This window comes from Phocoena sinus, chromosome 3 (genome assembly GCF_008692025.1).
Source record: "Phocoena sinus isolate mPhoSin1 chromosome 3, mPhoSin1.pri, whole genome shotgun sequence".
Classification (NCBI taxonomy): domain Eukaryota; kingdom Metazoa; phylum Chordata; class Mammalia; order Artiodactyla; family Phocoenidae; genus Phocoena; species Phocoena sinus.
This window is the reverse complement of record NC_045765.1, coordinates 64,744,891-64,766,247: the sequence shown is the minus strand read 5'-3', so window position 1 is coordinate 64,766,247 and position 21,357 is coordinate 64,744,891. Positions and strand designations below refer to the sequence as shown.

Sequence of the window (21,357 nt, the reverse complement as noted above, 5' to 3'; positions counted from 1 at the left end):
TGGGCTTGAGTGGAACTCAGCCCCAGTGTCAAAGTCCTCAAAACTTTGTGGGACAGAATGACCAAAGAGTCTGAAGCTGGATTGATTCCTCTAGAATATGGAGACACTGACTTTTATTCTACCCTGACACTCAGAGATTTATTGAAGCCCAGTGAGTTAGGGTGTATTTGTGAGTTCTTAGGGAGTCAAACAATTGATCTCCTCTCCCAATAGTTTCTGCAGTGGAGTCACAGCGAATGTGTATATACTGCAACTTGGATACGCAGAGAATTTGTAGCTTTGGAGCACTCTCTAACTAATATAATCTTCCTCGTGACCTTCCACCACAGTGTATGGGGAAGTGAAAGGAGAGGGAGAAACAGAGTTGCCAATTAACTATATTTAGGCTTTTCTGTCTTCAGTAATCTCTAATGCTCAGTTCTTCTGGTTTCCCTCTTCGCCCACCTTCCCCTTCAGAGGTAGCACTGCATCCCAAGTTCCTTCTATTTCTGGCTTATTGCAAAACTCAATTGTTAAGCCCTCCAGATCTGGCTCATGCTATGTCAACCAGCTTAAAAGAATTTGGAAAATCTTGTCTTCCTCTACAAAGCTGAAATTTCAAGACTTGCTTTTCTGTAGACTCAGTGTATTTAAGGTATCAAAAGCTGATTATCTACTTTTTCCTTTCTTTGCATTTGTGCTCTAACAATTCTTCCCTCCCCCTCAAAGGGAAAAATATGCTTCCAGAGAACAGAAGAATGGTATGTAAAAGAATATGCAAAAGAAAAACGTACATTACTTTCAATAATGTTCAATAATGCCCTTTGCATGAGCCGGACTATATGCTTTTCATCTAACTCTGTAATTACGTGTTTTTGTTTTGTTTTGTTTAACATCTTTATTGGAGTATAATTGCTTTACAATGGTGTGTTAGTTTCTGCTTATAACGAAGTGAATCAGTTATACATATGTCCCCATATCTCTTCCGTCTTGTGTCTCACACCCTCCCTGTCCCACCTCTCTAGGTGGTCACAAAGCACCGAGCTGATCTCCCTGTGCTATGCAGCTGCTTTAATTACGTGTTTTTATAAGACAGGGTAGTAATCAACAGAAAGGGTGACCTAGGGAAATATTGTTGCCTACGGTCATGTCCTTGGGTCTTTTCCGTTCATTGCTAGGCAGATAACAGATGCTGAGTTTTAGCTTTTGCCCTGTCAGCTAAAGAACCTGGATTTTTTTGTTGTTGTTATTACTATTCCTAAGAATTATCTTTCTCTCTTTTTTTTTTTTTTTGCGGTACGCCGGCCTCTCACTGTTGTGGCCTCTCCCGTTGCGGAGCACAGGCTCCGGAACGCGCAGGCTCAGCGGCCATGGCTCACGGGCCCAGCCGCTCCGCGGCATATGGGATCTTCCTGGACCGGGGCACGAACCCGTGTCCCCTGCATCGGCAGGCGGACTGTCCAGCCACTGCGCCACCAGGGAAGCCCTCTTTCTCTTTTCTTAATCTCTTTTAATAGACATTAAAATGCTAATTTATCTTTTGTTAAATAATTTATTAAAATGTTTCAAAACACCATTTCTTTTATATACCATATAGCTTTCCCATTTGGATAAAAGAGCAGGAGCTTTTTCTGATATATCAGGAATCTTGAATGACCTGGATTTGAGGACTAGAGCATATTTGTCACTTCTAACCTGGTCTGTGAAGAATCAGAATGTACAGTACACACCATTTATTGTTCATTCACTGACCTCAGCTATCTTGGGGGAAAATGCCTTGATAATGACTTGGTAAAATGAATAGTTTTAAAAGGTTGATACATTTCTGAGTGAGAGATTTTTGCAGCTGGAGACTGGAAGTCTTTTTGTTAGCAATTATTATCTTCTTTCCCTTGGAAAAGGAGACAGTGTATTTTGAACCACCAAGAAGCAATGTCAGTGAGGTTAACCAAAATACTGGAAAGTAAGAAATGGACATGGGCAATCCTGAGGGGTCATCACAGGAAATCTTGCCAAGATTTACTGGTATAGCACAACGTTTGTTCCTCTTGCTTCTTCTTTTTTCCCCACCATGGTAAAAAACATTCTAATTACCATTCACATTTTTTGAAAAAGTCACCAAATGGCCTGATGTAAACCTATGTACCAAATATAAAATATATTAATGCACTAGTAAATAGCTTTGTAAGAAGGAGGCTTGAAGATAAGGAAATGAGATAATTCCCAATTAGATGAATTCTAAAATATAAAATGTTTTCTCTCACTACAATATGTTTCGTATTTTTGTTCTTATTTTTCAGCAGCTTTCCAAGGAATGAAAACAGTAACCTTTTATCATTATACTAAGGATTTCTAAAATATATTTTATTTAAAAAATTAGGATTTCATGAAATTGCAAATACTTCTCTTTTCAGTAGTGTCTTCCATAGTTCCATGGTTGGTTCCCTAGTTGAGGGGAAAGGCATATATGGGTTTAAGGCATAGATGGGTTTAAATTATGCTTATAGCCTAGGTATCCTTGTGCAGAAAGATGAAGCACAAACTGAAATAAATTTGGGAGATAAATATTCACTTTAGGAAAAATCTACTAGGGGACTCCAAAGCAAAATGGTAGGTCTGCATCATACTTGAAAGATGAGCAGACAGGAACTTCATTAGAGGCAGTACTGCAGTGCAAATGTTATCGTGTTTAACAGCAATCGGTTGCAGGTGATGGCCATAATACATTAGTGATTACTTCCTCCAGATAAGTAGGGAGTTCTCTGTGGCAGGCTTCTTTTTTTTTTTTTTAACATCTTTATTGGAGTATAATTGCTTTACAATGGTGTGTTAGTTTCTGCTTTATAACAAAGTGAATCAGCTATACATATGTTCCCATATCTCTTCCCTCTTGCGTCTCCCTCCCTCCCACCCTCCCTATCCCCACCCCTCTAGGTGGTCACAAAAACACCAAGCTGATCTCCCTGTGCTATGCGGCTGCTTCCCACTAGCTATCTATTTTACATCTGGTAGTGTATATATGTCACTGCCACTCTCTCACTTTGTCACAGCTTACCCTTCCCCTCCCCATATCCTCAAGTCCATGCTCTAGTAGGTCTGTGTCTTTATTCCCATCTTACCCCTAAGTTCTTCATGACATTTTTTTTCTTACATTCCATATATATGTGTTAGCACATGATATTTGTCTTTCTCTTTCTGACTTACTTCACTCTGTATGACAGACTCTAGGTCCATCCACCTCACTACAAATAACTCAATTTCGTTTCCTTTTATGGCTGAGTAATATTCCATTGTATATATGTGCCACATCTTCTTTATCCATTCATCCGATGATGGACACTTAGGTTGCTTCCATCTCCTGGCTATTGTAAATAGTGTTGCAGTGAACGTGTGTCTCTTTGAATTATGGTTTTCTCAGGGTATATGCCCAGTAGTGGGATTGCTGGGTCATATGGTAGTTTTATTTGTAGTTTTTTAAGGAACCTCCATACTGTTCTCCATAGTGGCTGTAACAATTCACATTCCCACCAACAGTGCAACAGTATTCCCTTTTCTCCACACCCTCTCCAGCATTTATTGTTTCTATATTTTTTGATGATGGCCATTCTGACTGGTGTGAGATGATATCTCATTGTAGTTTTGATTTTCATTTCTCTAATGATTAATGATGTTGAGCATTCTTTTATGTGTTTGTTGGTAATCTGTATATCTTCTTTGGAGAAATGTCTATTGAGGTCTTCTGCCCATTTTTGGATTGGGTTGTTTGGTTTTTTATTATTGAGCTGCATGAGCTGCTTCTAAATTTTGGAGTTTAATCCTTTGTCAGTTGCTTCATTTGCAAATCTTTTCTCCCATTCTGAGGGTTGTCTTTTTGTCTTGTTTATGATTTCCTTTGCTGTGCAAAAGCTTTGAAGTTTCATTAGGTCCTATTTGTTTATTTTTGTTTTTATTTCCATTTCTCTAAGAGGTGGGTCAAAAAGGATCTTGCTGTGATTTATGTCATAGAATGTTCTGCCTATGTTTTCCTCTAAGAGTTTGATAGTTTCTGGCCTTCCATTTAGGTCTTTAATCCATTTTGAGCTTACTTTTGTGTATGGTGTTAGGGAGTGTTCTCACTTCATTCTTTTACATGTAGCTGTCCAGTTTTCCCAGCACCACCTATTGAAGAGGCTGTCCTTTCTCCAGTGTACATTCCTGCCTCCTTTATCAAAGATAAGGTGCCATATATGCGTGGGTTTATCTCTGGGCTTTCTATCCTGTTCCATTTATCTATATTTCTGTTTTTGTGCCAGTACCACTCTGTCTTGATTACTGTAACTTTGTAGTATAGTCTGAAGTCAGAGAGCCTGATTCCTCCAGCTCCATTTTTCGTTCTCAAGATTGCTTTGGGTATTCAGGGTCTTTTGTTTTTCCATTCAGACTGTAAAATTTTTTGTTCTAGTTCTGTGAAAAATGCCAGTGGTAGTTTGATAGGGATTGCATTGAATCTGTAGATTGCTTTGGGTAGTAGAGTCATTTTCACAATGTTGATTCTTCCAATCCAAGAACATTGTCTGTCTCTCCATATATTTGTATCATCTTTAATTTCTTTCATCAGTGTCTTATAATTTTCTGCATGCAGCTCTTGTATCTCCTTAGGTAGGTTTATTCCTAGATATTTTATTCTTTTTGTTGCAATGGTAAATGGGAGTGTTTTCTTAATTTCACTTTCAGATTTTTCATCATTAGTGTATAGGAATGCAAAGAGATTTCTGTGCATTAATTTTGTATCATGCTACTTTACCAAATTCATTGATTAGCTCTAGTAGTTTTCTGGTAGCATCTTTAGGATTCTCTGTGTATAGTGTCATGTCATCTGCAAACAGTGACCGCCTTACTTCTTCTTTTCCGACTTGGATTCCTTTTATTTCCTTTTCTTCTCTGATTGCTGTGGCTAAAACTTCCAAAACTGTGTTGAATAAGAGTGGTGAGAGTGGGCAACCTTGTCTTCTTCCTGATCTTAGTGGAAATGGTTTCAGTTTTTCACCATTGAGGACAATGTTACCTGTGGGTTTGTCATATATGGCCTTTATTATGTTGAGGAAAGTTCCCTCTCTGCCTACTTTCTGCAGGGTTTTTATCACAAATGGATGTTGAATTTTGTCAAAAGCTTTCTCTGCATCTATTGAGATGATCATATGGTTTTCTTCTTCAATTTGTTAATATGGTGTATCACGTTGATTGATTTGTGTATATTGAAGAATCCTTGCATTCCTGGGATAAACCCCACTTGATCATGGTGTATGGTCCTTTTAATGTGCTGTTGGATTCTGTTTCCCAGTATTTTGTTGAGGATTTTTGCATCTATGTTCATCAGTGATATTGGCCTGTCGTTTTCTATCTTTGTGACATCTTTGTCTGGTTTTGGTATCAGGGTGATGGTGGCCTCATAGAATGAGTTTGGGAGTGTTCCTCCCTCTGCTATACTTTGGAAGAGTTTGAGAAGGATAGGTGTTAGCTCTTCTCTAAATGTTTGATAGAATTCGCCTGTGAAGCCATCTGGTCCTGGGCTTTTGTTTGTTGGAAGATTTTTAATCACAGTTTCAATTTCAGTGCTTGTGATTGGTCTGTTCATATTTTCTATTTCTTCCCGATACAGTCTTGGGAGGTTGCGCATTTCTAAGAATTTGTCCATTTCTTCCAGGTTGTCCATTTTATTGGCATAGAGTTGCTTGTATTAATCTCTCATGCTCCTTTGTATTTCTGCAGTGTCAGTTGTTACTTCTCCTTTTTCATTTCTAATTCTATTGTTTTGAGTCATCCCCCATTTTTTCTTGATGCGTCTGGTTAATGGTCTATCAATATTGTTTATCTTCTCAAAGAACCAGCTTTTAGTTTTATTGATCTTTGCTATCATTTCCTTCATTTCTTTTTCATTTATTTCTGATCTGATCTTTATGATTTCTTTCCTTCTGCTAACTTTGGGGGTTTTTTGTTCTTCTTTCTCTAATTGCTTTTGGTGCAAGGTTAGGTTGCAAATACCTGCACGTGTATTTTTGTGAGGTAGTCTGCAACCTGATTTCAATTTCTGACTCCACAACCTGTGGCCTTTGGTAAGTTACTACACCTCTCCTTGCCTTGGTTTCACTTTCTGTAAAAGGCCACGATAGTTGTAGTACCTAATATGTAGGGTTATTGTGAAGATTGAAAATGCAAAGAATAGGACCAACTCATGTATATTAGCAACTTTATACTTGTTAGGTACCTCAGTATGGCAATATGACGTGACGGACAGCAGCAGGCAAAGCGTGCAGCATGACAGGGACGGAGTCTAATACATCCTTTGAGATTCTAATAAGAGCAAGGCCCTGAGATGAGAAGTGTGGAGAAGCAATAGAAAGCCTGGGTGTCTTAGGGAAACCTCAAATATTAGTAAAAAGAAAAAAGAAAAGGTATACATCTATTGTGTAGACATTCTGCTAATTCTATCCATGTCAAAATATGTAGTAAGTAGATATCTTTTAACTTGTCTCAGTGACTCTTGCTTTACTTTTAGATGGATGATGACAGAATGGACCCCATGTTCACGAACTTGTGGAAAAGGGATGCAGAGCAGACAAGTGGCCTGTACCAAGCAGCTGAGCAATGGAACCCTGATGAGAGCCCAGGAGAGGGACTGCGCCGGGCCCAAGCCGGCCTCCACCCAGCGCTGCGAGGGCCAGGACTGCATGACCGTGTGGGAGGCGGGCGTGTGGTCCGAGGTGCGGTACCCACCCTGATGCTTCTCCGTTTCCCTCCGATTTTCTTACTCGTAGCCTATATAAGGTCATGTTTTATCATGTTCAGAGTCTCTCTGCATGGCAGTTTTAGCACCATTTATTGGTTTCTCTGGTAATAAAAGGAATACATTCATTATAAGTAATTTTGAAAGTAGGAAAAAACAGATTTGTCCTGTGACTATTGTAACGTAATCAAGAGCATATCTATATACATTTTAGAATCCAGCTTTTTTATTTCTTTACCATGAGTATACTCTTTAGTGGACACATATGAAATTACACATTTGGAGAGAGTGGCATGGACTTATATACACTACCAAATTTAAAATAGATAGCTAGTGGGAAGCAGCCACCTAGCACAGGGAGATCAGCTCGGTGCTTTGTGACCACCTAGAGGAGTGGGATAGGGAGGGTGGGAGGGAGACACAAGAGGGAGGAGATATGGAGATATATGTATATGTATAGCTGATTCACTTTGTTATACAGCAGAAACTAACACACCATTGTAAAGCAATTATACTCCAATAAAGATGTTAAAAAAAATACACATTTGACTTATATTCCTGAGCATTAGAAAGGAGAAGAAAGGACATTAACATTTAGCAGTCATTTCCTGTGAGCAGGGATTCTGTTCTTACTTCATATTTAGTATCTTGTTGATATTTAATCAGCAATGCAAAAAAGTTAAGTTTCACCCTTGTGAAATAGTACAGCTCAGAGAAATTAAATAGTTTACCCAAAGTCCTGCTTAGTGTTGGAGCTAGGATTTGAACCCAATGCTGCCAGGCTCACTGCACCATACACCCACTAGCATGTAGTATGTAACATGCAGCTTTGTTCCATGCCAAACTGTATGCTTATTTTCTGTTATTATGATACATATCTCCTTATGATAACACCAGTCATTACTTATATTTACTAGCTGCTCTGGAGCATTTTAGGTGAGCCTGTGTGTACATGCACACACACACACATAAACACCCTCACACTTGTATACGCATATGTATACACAAAGACATATGTGCACACACACCCAGAGCAAAATATGCTTAATTTCAGAATATTAGCTAAGATGTAAAAATGACAAATAGAAAATGCTAGGCTGCAATAAGTAGCCATTCTTTTGAAAATTGAGGATAAAGTAGCTTAGATAATGAGGTTTGGGAATATTCTTCAATTAACCCAACACCCCCAAAAAAAACACACTAGCAAATAGTGTGACTTTCTCTTGTCTTACTTTTCTAAGCTATATCTCACTCTGGCATAGATTCTTCCTCATTTGTAATGAGTACTTTTGAGAATGAATGGATTGTCCAATTTTACATGAAAATGGATGAGTACAATCTGGAGAAAAGACTCATGTGAACATCAGAGAAACAGAAATACACTTCCTTCAGCCTAACTAGCATTTCTACAAACTCTTCAGGGGGAAATAGGTCAGAAATATCCTACCATACAGATTTTTGGCACCAGGTAGGAGAAGTAATAGGTCAATGCAATGTACCAATTTTAAAAATGTCTCTTTTGTCTTGATTTAATATAAAAATTGAGTTTATGGATCAAGGTTAGTTTTGATTGCAAAAAATAAAAACGTAAATCTTAAAATGCCAAATCACACATGTAGTCCACCTTAAGCCTCAGGATATTCAAATGCAAACCATAAATTATGAGACAATGACGCATTTGTGCAAATATTATTGTATTTAAAACTTCAGGAGTTCTATGCTAAAGTTTTCAGGAAGACAACTACTGGAATCTGCATGGTTATTCCTCTACTACATTCTTGCTAAGTGCATACCTTCACCTCTTTCTTTGGACCTTTTTTAGACACAGATATAAATTAGGTTGTCAAATTTTGCTATATCTCTCATCCCCCCCCCCCTCCCGTCTCCCACCCAATGCCATTTTGGTTCCTGTGTCCAGATAATCAGTGATGCATAACTTTGTAAAACTGGGAAGCTTTATACATATTCCATAATGGGGAGCATAAATGTAAACGGTATAGTCAGTTACATCTTACATGCTTCATACCTGTTATGTCACACTGTCAGTCAAGCATCAATTATTCATGAAATGAACTAAACTTATTTTGAACTGAATTATATTTTCAATCCATATAGCCATTGAGAATGATTATTTCCAGGGGTGTATAATTATGTAAAGCAACTGTTTTGTTTTTGCTATGTTTTCTCTGTTTTAGCTTTAAGAAAAGTTTTGAGAAATGATATTCTCTTAGAAATTGTCATTTTTCACAAACACCTAAGGCTAAAACAAACTAAATCTTAGCAAAAATAAAATGAATTTCCTTATATAATTATATGCAAAAAATTGATGTCAGTCAGCTTTAGCATTTTACATTTTGATCGTTGTTTATTATTTGTCTTTCATAAACAATCCCTGTGTTACAGGACTGTCTGTAGTAATGGTCCTGTGTTCCTGAAACCCATTCACCCCTAGCACTATACCGAAGCTCCACCTGGCCTCTGATGCTGGGCTGTAGCCTGGTGTTCTCCTTCTCCTTCTCCTTCATTCTGGCCTTTATGTGGGTGATAGGCTTGTGAGAGATGATGAGAACCAATTCCTAACGTAATTTGATCATCAGTCTGTATCTCTTAATCACCAGCTTTATCCACACTTCTCCACTGTTATCTTCCAGTGTTCAGTGAAGTGTGGCAAAGGTGTACGTCATCGGACCGTGAGGTGTACTAACCCCAGAAAGAAATGCGTCCTCTCCACCAGACCCAGGGAGGCTGAGGACTGCGAGGATTACTCCAAATGCTATGTGTGGCGGATGGGTGACTGGTCTAAGGTGAGAATCATTCTGTACATTCTCATTATTGAGTTTCACTAATGTCAACATTGTCCTGGGTACTATAGCCACACAGTCTGAAGTTTAGGAGGCATAGAGGATAGAGATCATGGAGATAGAGTATTAAATACCCAGGTTCAAAGCCTGCCTGTCTGTCTGTGGTCATAATCGCAATAAAACTGTTTTAAGGAATAAGTAAGATAGAATGTGTAAAATACTGGGAAAAAAACAGTGGCTGCCAGAGCATGGAGGGGTGAGTGGTAGCTATTCATAAATAACCCTAAAGGACATTCTGGAAGAAATGTTTTCATTGTACAGTACACTGTGGTTAGCCAGCCTCCTCGTTATTGCCCAACAAGAAATTCATGACATTTAAAATCTATTTTCTTATGATTATTCATGCCTTTCCTCTCCAACAAAGTTTGCATATTAACATCATATCTCAGTTCTCAGTGCACTATACTCTTTCCACAACTTCGAACATTTAAAGTTTACGTTGGGATTCTAAAGGATGCATTTGTCAACAATGTAAATCAATCCCTGATTACAGAATTAGGAAATACTCAGCCCAATCCATGCAGCTTTTAGCTGGTGAACCATATAGGGAAATCTCACACTTCAGAGTAAACAACTTTTAGACAAAAGAGAATTCCAAACTAATCATAAATAATTTCTTTCATGTTCAGGGTTTATGTTTCCCAATTCTACAAGAGGAAAATAGAGTACTGTAGTGTGATAGAGAAGGGCACGGCTTGGAAGTTAAGAAACATGGGGGATGGTTAGGACTCCCTCATTAGATACCTCTGTGCCTTTGTTTCCATAAGACTGAAATAAGGAGAATAGACAACACCATTGTTTTCAAGGTATTTTTATATTGACACTTCATTCAGCACTGAAGGTTTAAACTAGGTTGAGGAAATGAAAGTACTCCTTGGAGGGGTGTGGGGAGGATCACCTATTGCTCCCTATCAGTTGTAGAAACTCTGCATTTGTTCATCTTGGCTAATGAAATTCTAGATGCTTTCCTTAAATGAAATAATTCTGCTCTAAGAAAAAGTTAAAACTACTAGAATAGATATGCAATATTTTTCCAACATTATTAATTAATAGAAATATTCTAAGTGATAAATGTTGTTAACTCCTAGTTAACTATAAGAAACAAAATCTGGGGCTTCCCTGGTGGCGCAGTGGTTGAGAGTCCGCCTGCCGATGCAGGGAACACGGGTTCGTGCCCCGGTCCGGGAAGATCCCACATGCCGCGGAGCGGCTGGGCCCGTGAGCCATGGCCGCTGAGCCTGCGTGTCCGGAGCCTGTGCTCCGCAACGGGAGAGGCCACAACAGTGAGAGGCCCGCGTACCGCAAAAAAAAAAAAAAATTTGTCATTGCAAAAAACAGAAGATCCATGTTTTATTGTAATTTATGACCCAGAACTCTAAGCTGTCCAACATTGCTTCATATGGAAATAAGGCTAGCAAATCCTATTTGCATGACAAATACTATTATAATTGATTAATAAATGTGCCTATTTTGTGGCCTCTCGTCAAATCTTAAGGAAAATCAAAATTTACTGGGGAGATCATAGAAAACATTGATTTTGGTTTTCTGTGCTAAGCCTAAAAATTTTTTTTCAATTTTACCACAATTTACATGTATGTAATTTTTAAATAGGTTGTATTGAATTACTTTGAATTGGTTTTGTTATGTTACTATCAATACATTGCTACCTAGCTAGAACAGCCTTTGTGAGTAAGGAAAGTAATGGATAGCTCTAATAAATGTTCTTTTTTACTTCATAACTTTTTATTAAAATTTTTTTAATTTTTTTATACAGCAGGTTCTTATTAGTTATCTATTTTATACACATTAGTGTATATATGTCAATCCCAATCTCCCAATTCATCCCATCAGCACCAACCCTCCCACCCCACTTTCCCCCCTTGGTGTCCATACGTTTGTTCTCTACCTCTGTGTCTCTATTTCTGCCTTGCAAACTGGTTCATATGTACCATTTTTCTAGATTCCACAAACATGCGTTAATATATGATATTTGTTTTTCTCTTTCTGACTTATTTCAGTCTGTATGACTTATTTCAGTCTTATTTCAGTCTCTACGTCCATCCATGTCTCTACAAAAGATCCAATATCGTTCCTTTTTATGGCTGAGTAATATTGCATTGTATATATGTACTACATCTTCTTTATCCATTCGTCTGTCGATGCGCATTAGGTTGCTTCCATGACCTGGCTATTGTAAATAGTGCTGCAGTGAACACTGGGGTGCATGTGTCTTTTTGAATTATGGTTTTCTCTGGGTATATGCCCAGTAGTGGGATTGCTGATTCATATAGTAATTACATTTATAGTCTTTTAAGGAACCACCATACTGTTCTACATAGTGGCTGTATCAGTGTACATTCCCACCAACAGTGTAAGAGGGTTCCATGTTCTCCACACTCTCTCCAGCGTTTGTTGTTTGTAGATTTTCTGATAATGCCCATCCTAACTGGTGTAAGGTGATACCTCATTGTCATTTTGGTTTGCATTTCTTTAACAATTAGTGATGTTTGAGTATCTTTTCATGTGTTTCTTGGCCATCTGTATGTCTTCTTTGGAGAAATGTCTATTTCTCCCAGAAGACCAATAAGTCTTTTGCCCATTTTGTGATTGGGTTGTATGGTTTTTTAATATTGAGCTTCATGAGCTGTTTATATATTTTGGAGATTAATCCTTTTGCAAATATTTTCTCCCATTCGGAGGGTTGTCTCTTCGTCTTGTTTATAGCTTCCTTTGCTATGCAAAAGCTTTTAAGTTTCATTAGGTCCCATTTGGTTTTTTTTTTTTCTTTATTTCTATTACTCTAGGAGGTGGGTCAAAAAGGATCTTGCTGTGATTTATGTCAAAGAGTGTTCTTCCTAAGTTTTCCTCTAAGAGTTTTATAGTGTCTAGTCTTACATTTAAGTCTCTAATCCATTTTGAGTTTATTTTTGTGTATGGTGTTAGGGAGTGTTCTAATTTCATTCTTTTACATGTAGCTGTCTAGTTTTCCCATCACCACTTATTGAAGACACTGTCTTTTCTCTATTGTATATCCTCCTTTGTCATAGATTAGTTGACCATAGGTACGTCGATTTATCTCTGGGCTTTCTGTCCTGTTCCATTGATCTATCTTTCTGTTTTTCTGCCAGTAGCATACCGCCTTGATTACTGTAGCTTTGTAGTATAGTCTGAAGTCAGGGAGTCTGGTTCTTCCAGCTCTGTTTTTTTCCCTCAATATTGCTTTGGCTTATTGGGGTCTTTTATGTCACCATACAAATTTTAAGATTTTTTGTTCTAGTTCCGTAAAAAATGCCATTGGTAATTTGATAGGGATTGCATTGAATCTGTAGATTGCTTTGTTTGGTAGTATAGTCATTTTCACAATATTGATTCTTCCAATCCAAGAACATGGTATATCTCTCCATCTGTTTGTGTCATCTTTGATTTCCTTCATCAGTGTCTTATAGTTTTCTGAGTACAGGACTTTTACCTCCTTAGGTAGGTTTATTCCTAGGTATTTTATTCTTTTTGTTGCAGTGGTGAATGGGATTGTTTCCTTAATTTCTCTTTCTGACCTTTCATTGTTAGTGTATAGGAATGCAAGAGATTTCTGTACATTAACTTTGTATCCTGCAACTTTACCAGTTTCATTGATTAGCTCTAGTAGTTTTCTGGTGGCTTCTTTAGGATTGTCTGTGTATAGTATCATATCATCTGCAAACACTGACAGTTTTCCTTCTTCCTTTCCAATTTGTATTCCTTTTATTTCTTTTACTTCTCTGATTGCCGTGGCTAGGACTTCCAAAACTGTGATGAATAATAGTGGCCAAAGTGGACATCTTTGTCTTGTTTCTGATCTTAGAGGAAATGATTTCAGTTTTTCACCATTGAGAATGATATTTACTGTGGGTTTGTAATATATGGCCTTTATTATGTTGAGGTAGGTTCCCTCTATGCCCATTTTCTGGAGAGTTTTTATCATAAATGGGTGTTGAAATTTGTCAAAAGCTTTTTCCGCATCTATTGAGATGATCATATGGATTTTATCCTCCAATTTGTTAATATGTTGTGTCACATTGATTGATTTGCATATATTGAAGAATGCTTGCATCCCTGGGATAAATCCCACTTGATCATGGTGTATGATCCTTTATTTGTCTTGTTGGATTCTGTCTGCTAGTATTTGTTGAGGATTTTTGCATCTATACTCATCAGTGATATTGGTCTGTAGTTTTCTTTTTTTGTAGTATCTTTGTTTGGTGCTGGTATCAGTGTGATGGTGGCCTTGTAGAATGAGTTTGGGAGTGTTTATTCCTCTGCAATTTTTTGGAAGAGTTTGAGAAGGATGGGTGTTAGCTCTTCTCTGAATGTTTGATAGAATTCACCTGTGAAGCCATCTGGTCCTGGACTTTTGTTTGTTGGAAGATTGTTAATTACAGTCAATATCATTGCTTGTGATTGGTCTGTTCATATTTTGTGTTTCTCCCTGGTTCAGTCTTGGAAGTTTATACCTTTCAAAGAATTTGTCCATTTCTTCCAGGTTGTCCATTTTATTGGCACAGAGTTGCTTGTAGTAGTCTCTTATGATGCTTTGTATTTCTGCAGTGTCTGCTGTAATGTCTCCTTTTTCATTTCTAATTTTACTGATTTGAGTCCTCTCCCTCTTTTTCTTGATGAGTCTGGCTAAAAGTTTATCAATTTTATTTATCTTCTCAAAGAACCAGCTTTTAATTTTATTGATCTTTGCTATTGTTTTCTTTGTTTCTATTTCATTTATTTCTGCTCTGATCTTTATGATTTCTTTCCTTTTACTGACTCTGGGTTTTGTTTGTTCTCCTTTCCCTAGTTCCTTTAGGTGCAAGATTAGATTGTTTATTTGAGATTTTTCTTGTTTCCTGAGGTAAGATTGTATTGTTATAAACTTCGCTCTTAGAACTGCTTTTGCTGCATCGCATAGGTTTTGGATCATCATGTTTCTGTTGTCATTTGTCTCTAGGTATTTTTTGGTCTCCTCTTTGATTTCTTCAGTGATCTCTTGGTTGTTTAGTAACGTACTGTTTAGCCTCCATGTGTATTTGTTTTTTACATTATTTCCCTGTAATTGATTTCTAATCTCATAGCGTTGTGGTCAAAAAAGATGCTTGCTATGATTTCAATTTTCTTAAATTTACCAAGGCTTAATTTGTGACCCAAGATATGATCTATCTTGGAGCATGTTCCGTGTGCACTTGAGAAGAAAGTGTAATCTTCTCTTTTCGGATAGAATGTCCTATAAATATCAATTAAATGTATCTGGTCTATTGTGTCATTTAAAACTTGTGTTTCCTTACTAATTTTGTCTGGATCATCTGTCCATTGGTGTAAGTGAAGTGTTAAAGTCCCCCACTATTATAGTGTTACTGTCGTTTTCCTCTTTTATAGCTGTTAGCATTTGCCTTATGTATTGAGGTGCTCCTATGTTGGGTGCATATATATTTATAATTGTTATATCTTCTTCTTGGATTGGTCCCTTGATCATTATGTAGTATCCTTCCTTGTCTCTTGTAACATTCTTTATTTTAAAGTCTATTTTATCTGATATGAGTATTGCTACTCCAGCTTTCTTTTTTTGTTGTTTTGTTTTTTGTTTTTTGCGGTATGTGGGCCTCTCACTGTTGTGGCCTCTCCCAGTGCGGAGCACAGGTTCCGGACGTGCAGGCTCAATGGCCATGGCTCATGGGCCTAGCCGCTCCGCGACATGTGGGATCTTGCCAGACCGGGGCACGAACCCGTGTCCCCTGCATCGGCAGGCAGACTCATAACCACTGCGCCACCAGGGAAGCCCTCCAGCTTTCTTTTGATCTCTATTTGCATGGAATATCTTTTTCCGTCCCCTCACTTTCAGTCTGTATGTGTCCCTAGGTCTGAAGTGGTTCTCTTGTACACAGCATATATATGGGTCTTGTTTTTGTATCCATTCAGTGAGCCTATGTCTTTTGGTTGGAGCGTTTAAGGTAATTATCGATATATGTATTCCTAATACCATTTTCGTAATTGTTTTGGGTTTGTTTTTGTAGGTCCTTTTCTTCTCTTGTGTCTTCCACTTAGAGAAGTTCCTTTAGCATTTGTTGTAGAGCTGGTTTGGTGCTGCTGTAATCTCTTAGCTTTTGCTTGTCTGTAAAGCTTTTGATTTCTCCATCGAATCTGAGTGAGATCCTTGCCGGGTAGAATAATCTTGGTTGTACGTTCTTCGTTTTCATCACTTTAAATATACACGCCACTCCCTTCTGGCTTGTAGAGTTTCTGCTGAGAAGTCAGCTGTTAACCTTATGCGAGTTCCCTTGTATGTTATTTGTCATTTTTCCCTTGTTGCTTTTAATAATTTTTCTTTGTGTTTAATTTTTGTCAGTTTGATTAATGTGTGTCTTGGCATGTTTCTCCTTGGTTTATCCTGTATGAGACTCTCTGCACTTCCTGGAATTGGGTGGCTATTTCCTTTCCCATGTCAGGGAAATTTTCAATGATAATCTCTTCAAATATTTTCTCGGGTCCTTTCTCTCTCTCTTCTCTTTCTGGGACCCCTATAATGTGAATGTTGGTGCATTTAATGTTGTCCCAGAGGTCTCTTAGGCTGTCTTCATTTCTTTTCATTCTTTTTTCTTTATTCTTTTCTGCAGCAGTGAATTCCACCATTCTGTCTTCCAGGTCATTTATCCATTCTTCTGCCTCAGTTATTCTGCTATTGATTGCTTCTGGTGTATTTTTCATTTCAGTTATTGTGTCGTTCATCTCTCTTTGTTTGTTCTTTAATTCTTTTAAGTGTTTTTTCTTTAATTCTTCTAGGTCTTTGTTAAACATTTCTTGCATCTTTTCGATATTTGCCTCCATTCTTTTTCCGAGGTCCTGGATCATCTTCACTATCACTATTCCGAATTCTTATTCTGGAATGTTGCCTATCTCCACTTCATTTCATTGTTTTTCTGGGGTTCTGTCTTCTTCCTTCATCTGGTACAGAGTCCTCTGCCTTTTCATTTTGTCTATCTTTCTGTGAATGTGGTTTTTGTTCCACAGGCTGCAGGATTGTAGTTCTTCTTGCTTCTGCTGTCTGCCCTCTGGTGGATGAGGGTATCTAAGAGGCTTGTGCGAGCGTCCTGATGGGAGGGACTGGTGGTTTGTAGAGCTGGGTGTTGCTCTGGTGGGCAGAGCTCAGTAAAACTTTAATCGGCTTGTCTGCTGATGGGTGGGGCTGGGTTCCCTCCCTGTTGGTTGTTTGGCCTGAGGTGACCCAGCACTGGATGCTACAGGCTCTTTGGTGGGGCTAATGGCAGACTCTGGGAGGGCTCATGCCAAGGAGTACTTCCCAGAACTTCTGCTGCCAGTGTCCTTGTCCCCTGCCAGTGCCACCCCCTGCCTCTGCAGGAGACCCTCCAACATTAGCAGGTAGATAGATCTGGTTCAGTCCCCTGTGGGTCACTGCTCCTTCTCCCTGGGTACTGATATGAACACTAGTTTGTGTGTGCCCTCCAAGAGTGTAGTCTCTGTTTCCCCCAGTCCTGTCAAAGTCCTGCAGTCAAATTCCGCTAGCTTTCAAAGTCTGATTCTCTGGGAATTCCTTCTCTCGTTGCTGGACACCCAGGTTGGAAAGCCTGATGTGGGGCTCAGAACCTTCACTCCAGTGGTGGACTTCTGTGGTATAATTGTTCTCCAGTTTGTGAGTCACCCACCCAATGGTTATGGGATTTGATGTTATAGTGATTGCGCCCCTCCTACCATCTCACTGTGGCTTCTCCTGTGTCTTTGGATGTGGGGCATCTTTTTGGTGAATTCCAGTGTCTTCCTGTTGATGATTGTTCAGCAATTAGTTGTGATTCCAGTGCTCTTGCAAGAGGAAGTGAGCGCATGTCCTTCTACTCTGCCATCTTGAGCCAGTCTTACTCCATGACTTTTAAGTTTTGTTTGTTGGTGTGTTTGCTTGTTTGTTTGCTTGTTTGATTATGTAGAAGATACAGTTATGTTGCATTTTCTATTCTCTTTATATGAATATAAAATATGTTCTTTTCCTTAAAGCTGTTTTCTCCTTCTTCGTTTATGACTGAGTTCTCAGCATAACAGATTCTAATGGCATGCACAAATTAAAGCCAGTGGCTCCATGTGGATTTATTGATTTCTCCCCTCCTGTCTTACTCCTAAGATATCACTTTCATGTTAAAATGAAGACCAGTCCAAAATAATTACAGAGAAAAGGAATAGTGCTGTGATTATTAATAAGTGTCAGTGATTAAAGTATTCATGGACAGAGGAAACACATCAATCTCTTACTCTTATCAGCTGTGTTCCTGGAATAAGAATAGCAACAAGATGGGTGCAATTGTGGGTCGATTTCTATGCTCCTCTGAAGTCAACTAATCTGTCAGTTTCATTCAAATTCTACTGATATTTTTAAACACTTGGTAAACCTAAATGGACTTAAAATTAAGCCCTGGGTTGGCTTTAATCAGAATTATTCAATGGGCTATCCATAAGGTCTAGCTCTGGAATTCTGCTCCTCCCTCAGTAATATGGATGAATCACTAGAGAATCAGTTAAAATATGTATATTCTCAGATTTTCACACTGTCTAAAATCCATTGACCACTTGAACCGAGGTAATACTAGCTAAACAGAGGCTTACTAAGAATATGGCTTATGCCTCAAACTGTTTACTGCATTTGTATCAGCCTATGTGATTTCTAGCATTTATGTTTTGGTGGTTTTGTGTAAACAGTGGGAAAATTGCTCTCAGCTTGACGGGGAAAATTATAGATATACTCAAAGAGAAAATCTCCCGTCATATAATTGTTAACTCTGATTTCTAAGTAGATATAATACAGCCTTTATTAAACAATGCTAGTGTTTATTTCATTGAGACTAGAAAGTTGGCAAAAACAGGACAAAAACAATGTGGTTGCTTTGCTCTGGCTTGAGTTAACCATTGAAATAATCATATGCCACATTTTGATATAGATATGGCCTTAGGGTCTTTCCTGGGAGAGCAAAACATGACCCATCTGTTTCCTGGCATTATAAGTCTGTATTTACTCATTTAAGCTGTCCTAAGCAGAGAACACTGATTTGAAAAATAACATAGCCTCTTATGTTTAATGATACGCCATATATTTTCTGGCTGAACTTGACCTTTCTGCCTTTATGTGAACTTCTACAACTTCTTGTTTTCGTTATTGGAGACCAATAGAGGAGCAAATAAAGGAGTGTTGTTTTATCTATTACACAGAATTTGGTCCTTCATGAAGCTTTTATAGAGTTCACTTTTCTGTGCAGTATTAACAAGTGGTTTATACTTATTCAAGTGAATTTTAAAGACAAACAAAACACCTTGGAACCACACAAAATCCTTGTTTAATTCTTAGGTTCCATTCATACACTATAATTTGAACTTAATTTAGTCCTTTAAAATTCTAGGAAATGAATAGCTTTGGCCACGTACCAAATTATGACATGATTAATAGATTTTTGGATAAGAGATTATGAGTCTTTTGTAATTATATAATTCAAAATAATGCTGGAAGCAGAAATAATTCTGGATGATTTAATTATACAGATAGTATGGTATAACTTTGTTTAGAAGCAGTAAATATAAAGCTTACAGTATTGTGAGCCACTTTTAACTTATCCTGCAAACGGAAACTACAGCATATTCATTTGAATAGAAGAGGAATCTAAAAACTAAGGTATTTTTTTCTAATAGGGGAATTGTATCAAACTAATATATGTTTTCTAACTATAAAACTTGCATTTAAGTTAATAGGAATTCTACTTATTTTGAGATCATTCTTGTAGTGAAGATTTTCTAGTTCCAGGTAGTTACAGATCTCAAAATGGCATTTTACAATAATTTTTTGCATTTTCTCTGAAAACAGTGTTTTGGCTAAAACTCAAAATAAACCATATTGCTTGCTTAATAATTTATTTTTGTAACTATGAAAGACTTGCATGTATCTGGATTGTTTCTAGTAAAAATAATTTTCTTAATACACATACTTCAGATGGTATTGAAATCTACCTGATGTATTATATTGTCTTAGGACTCTGTAATAACTATGGGAAAATAAGTGTGCCTTTTCCTGAGTAGTTAGCACTCTCATATTTTAACAGAAGCTCAAAAAAATTTTTAACTTATCATGTAAATTTTACCAGTTCTGTAAGTGTGCTTTGTGTAACCAAGATTTATAACCTTAAAGTGGTCTCATATTGCATAATTCTTAAGTTAAAACAATTCGTAACAGGCAAGTGCATGATCAGAGAAACAACGTCATGAAAGGTTCTTTACTGACATACTGAAGTGTAGAAAGACAAATAGAAGATTTATTACCCTGTCATTTCGAGCTTTTCTTTTATCCAGGTTGGTCAGCAGTCAATACAAGTGGTTTGGTTTGTACCATTTTACATGACCCTGAAAAAAACATTCTTTTATTTCTTACTCTTTGTTACGGTGGATTCTTAGAGAGACAGATCATGTGAATGTAAAATTCTGGGTAATAGGCTGTTCCCAAATCTCATAGGGTCCTTGGCCTGATGATCTGCCTTCAGTTTTCTACACAGAAGTTTGTCCCTCCAATTAACATGGACAGTGGTAATTGTGACTTATTACCATTGGTAGGAAATTACAAATAATCACAGAAGACGTTTCTTTTCACTGAAGGAAAACTCAGGAATCATTGAGGGAAATTTAAAGAAACAAAACTTGATCAAAGCAATCAGGAATATCCTTAAAAAAATGACTATATAATACCACATTTTTAATCATGTGTCTCTGCAGCCTAGTGTTTCTGCATTAAATGAAAAGGGACAAAAAAACCTAGATCCAAAAATTGCAAAGGAGGGATTTCTTGTTACCCAATGGCTAGGCTAGGACCTTAGGACTATGGATTCCTTCATATGTGGACTGACCCAGTGCTGCATATACCCCAACCCAATTAAAATAAACTTGCAGGATGTTCCAGAATCCAAATGCGGATATGTATAGATCACTGGTTTTAATACAACTAAACTAAGTGGGTTGTTACAGGTTAGTAGAGGGAAGCTCAGTCACTTGTTAGAAGGATTTACCAGTCAAATTTAAAGAAATAATTAGCAGTAATAGTAAATAACCAACTTAAATATCCTACTAGAATGTAAAAATAGAAAATGTTGTTCTGTACACTGCAAATCTCAAAGAGAGGCTATGGTATTTCACTTTTCTTTTTTACTTTTACCAAGGATCACTTTTACAGAGCATGTAGCTAGTTTGTTATTTAGTGTAACATACTTTAGGAAAGCTTACATTAGATTATTTAAATTTCAAAGACTAGCTTTGTAAATATTTTTTTCTAACTAGAGAAAATTTGTAGATGGAAACCAAACAGAAATAATCTGTAATTCAGAAAACTGTTCTTGGGATGGATTAGCATTTCTATTCAGAATTATTTTCTAATTACATCTACAAGTCTGTTGATATTTGGAAAAGATAACTGCTCATCATTTTTATAGTTATAGATAATCTCATAAGACAGGAAAATTTGAGCAGCTATCCCATAATCAAATATGAATCTATCATACTGAGTTCTATCATTGTTGGCTCAGTCAGTAAATCAAAGAAATCAAAGATTGTGGCCTTGGTTTTAAACATACAGACATTGAGGAAACCTATCCAAAGATATCCTAAAGAAGAGATATTTTGCATTATAGGAAAATCTACTTTAAAAATTCACTTATCTCTGAGTAAGCTGTTCATACTAAAGAAATTACTCAATGATAAGTA

The 21,357-nt window shown here is 37.4% G+C and overlaps 1 protein-coding gene across 1 annotated transcript in view; it reads left to right on the top strand.

Moving 5' to 3' along the window:
- Nucleotides 1–21,357, top strand: part of ADAMTS19 (ADAM metallopeptidase with thrombospondin type 1 motif 19) — a 280,800-nt gene that overhangs the window by 242,550 nt on the left and 16,893 nt on the right. The window contains 2 exon segments of the mRNA XM_032627346.1: nucleotides 6,515–6,719; nucleotides 9,394–9,546. Coding sequence (XP_032483237.1) covers nucleotides 6,515–6,719; nucleotides 9,394–9,546 — 358 coding nt within the window.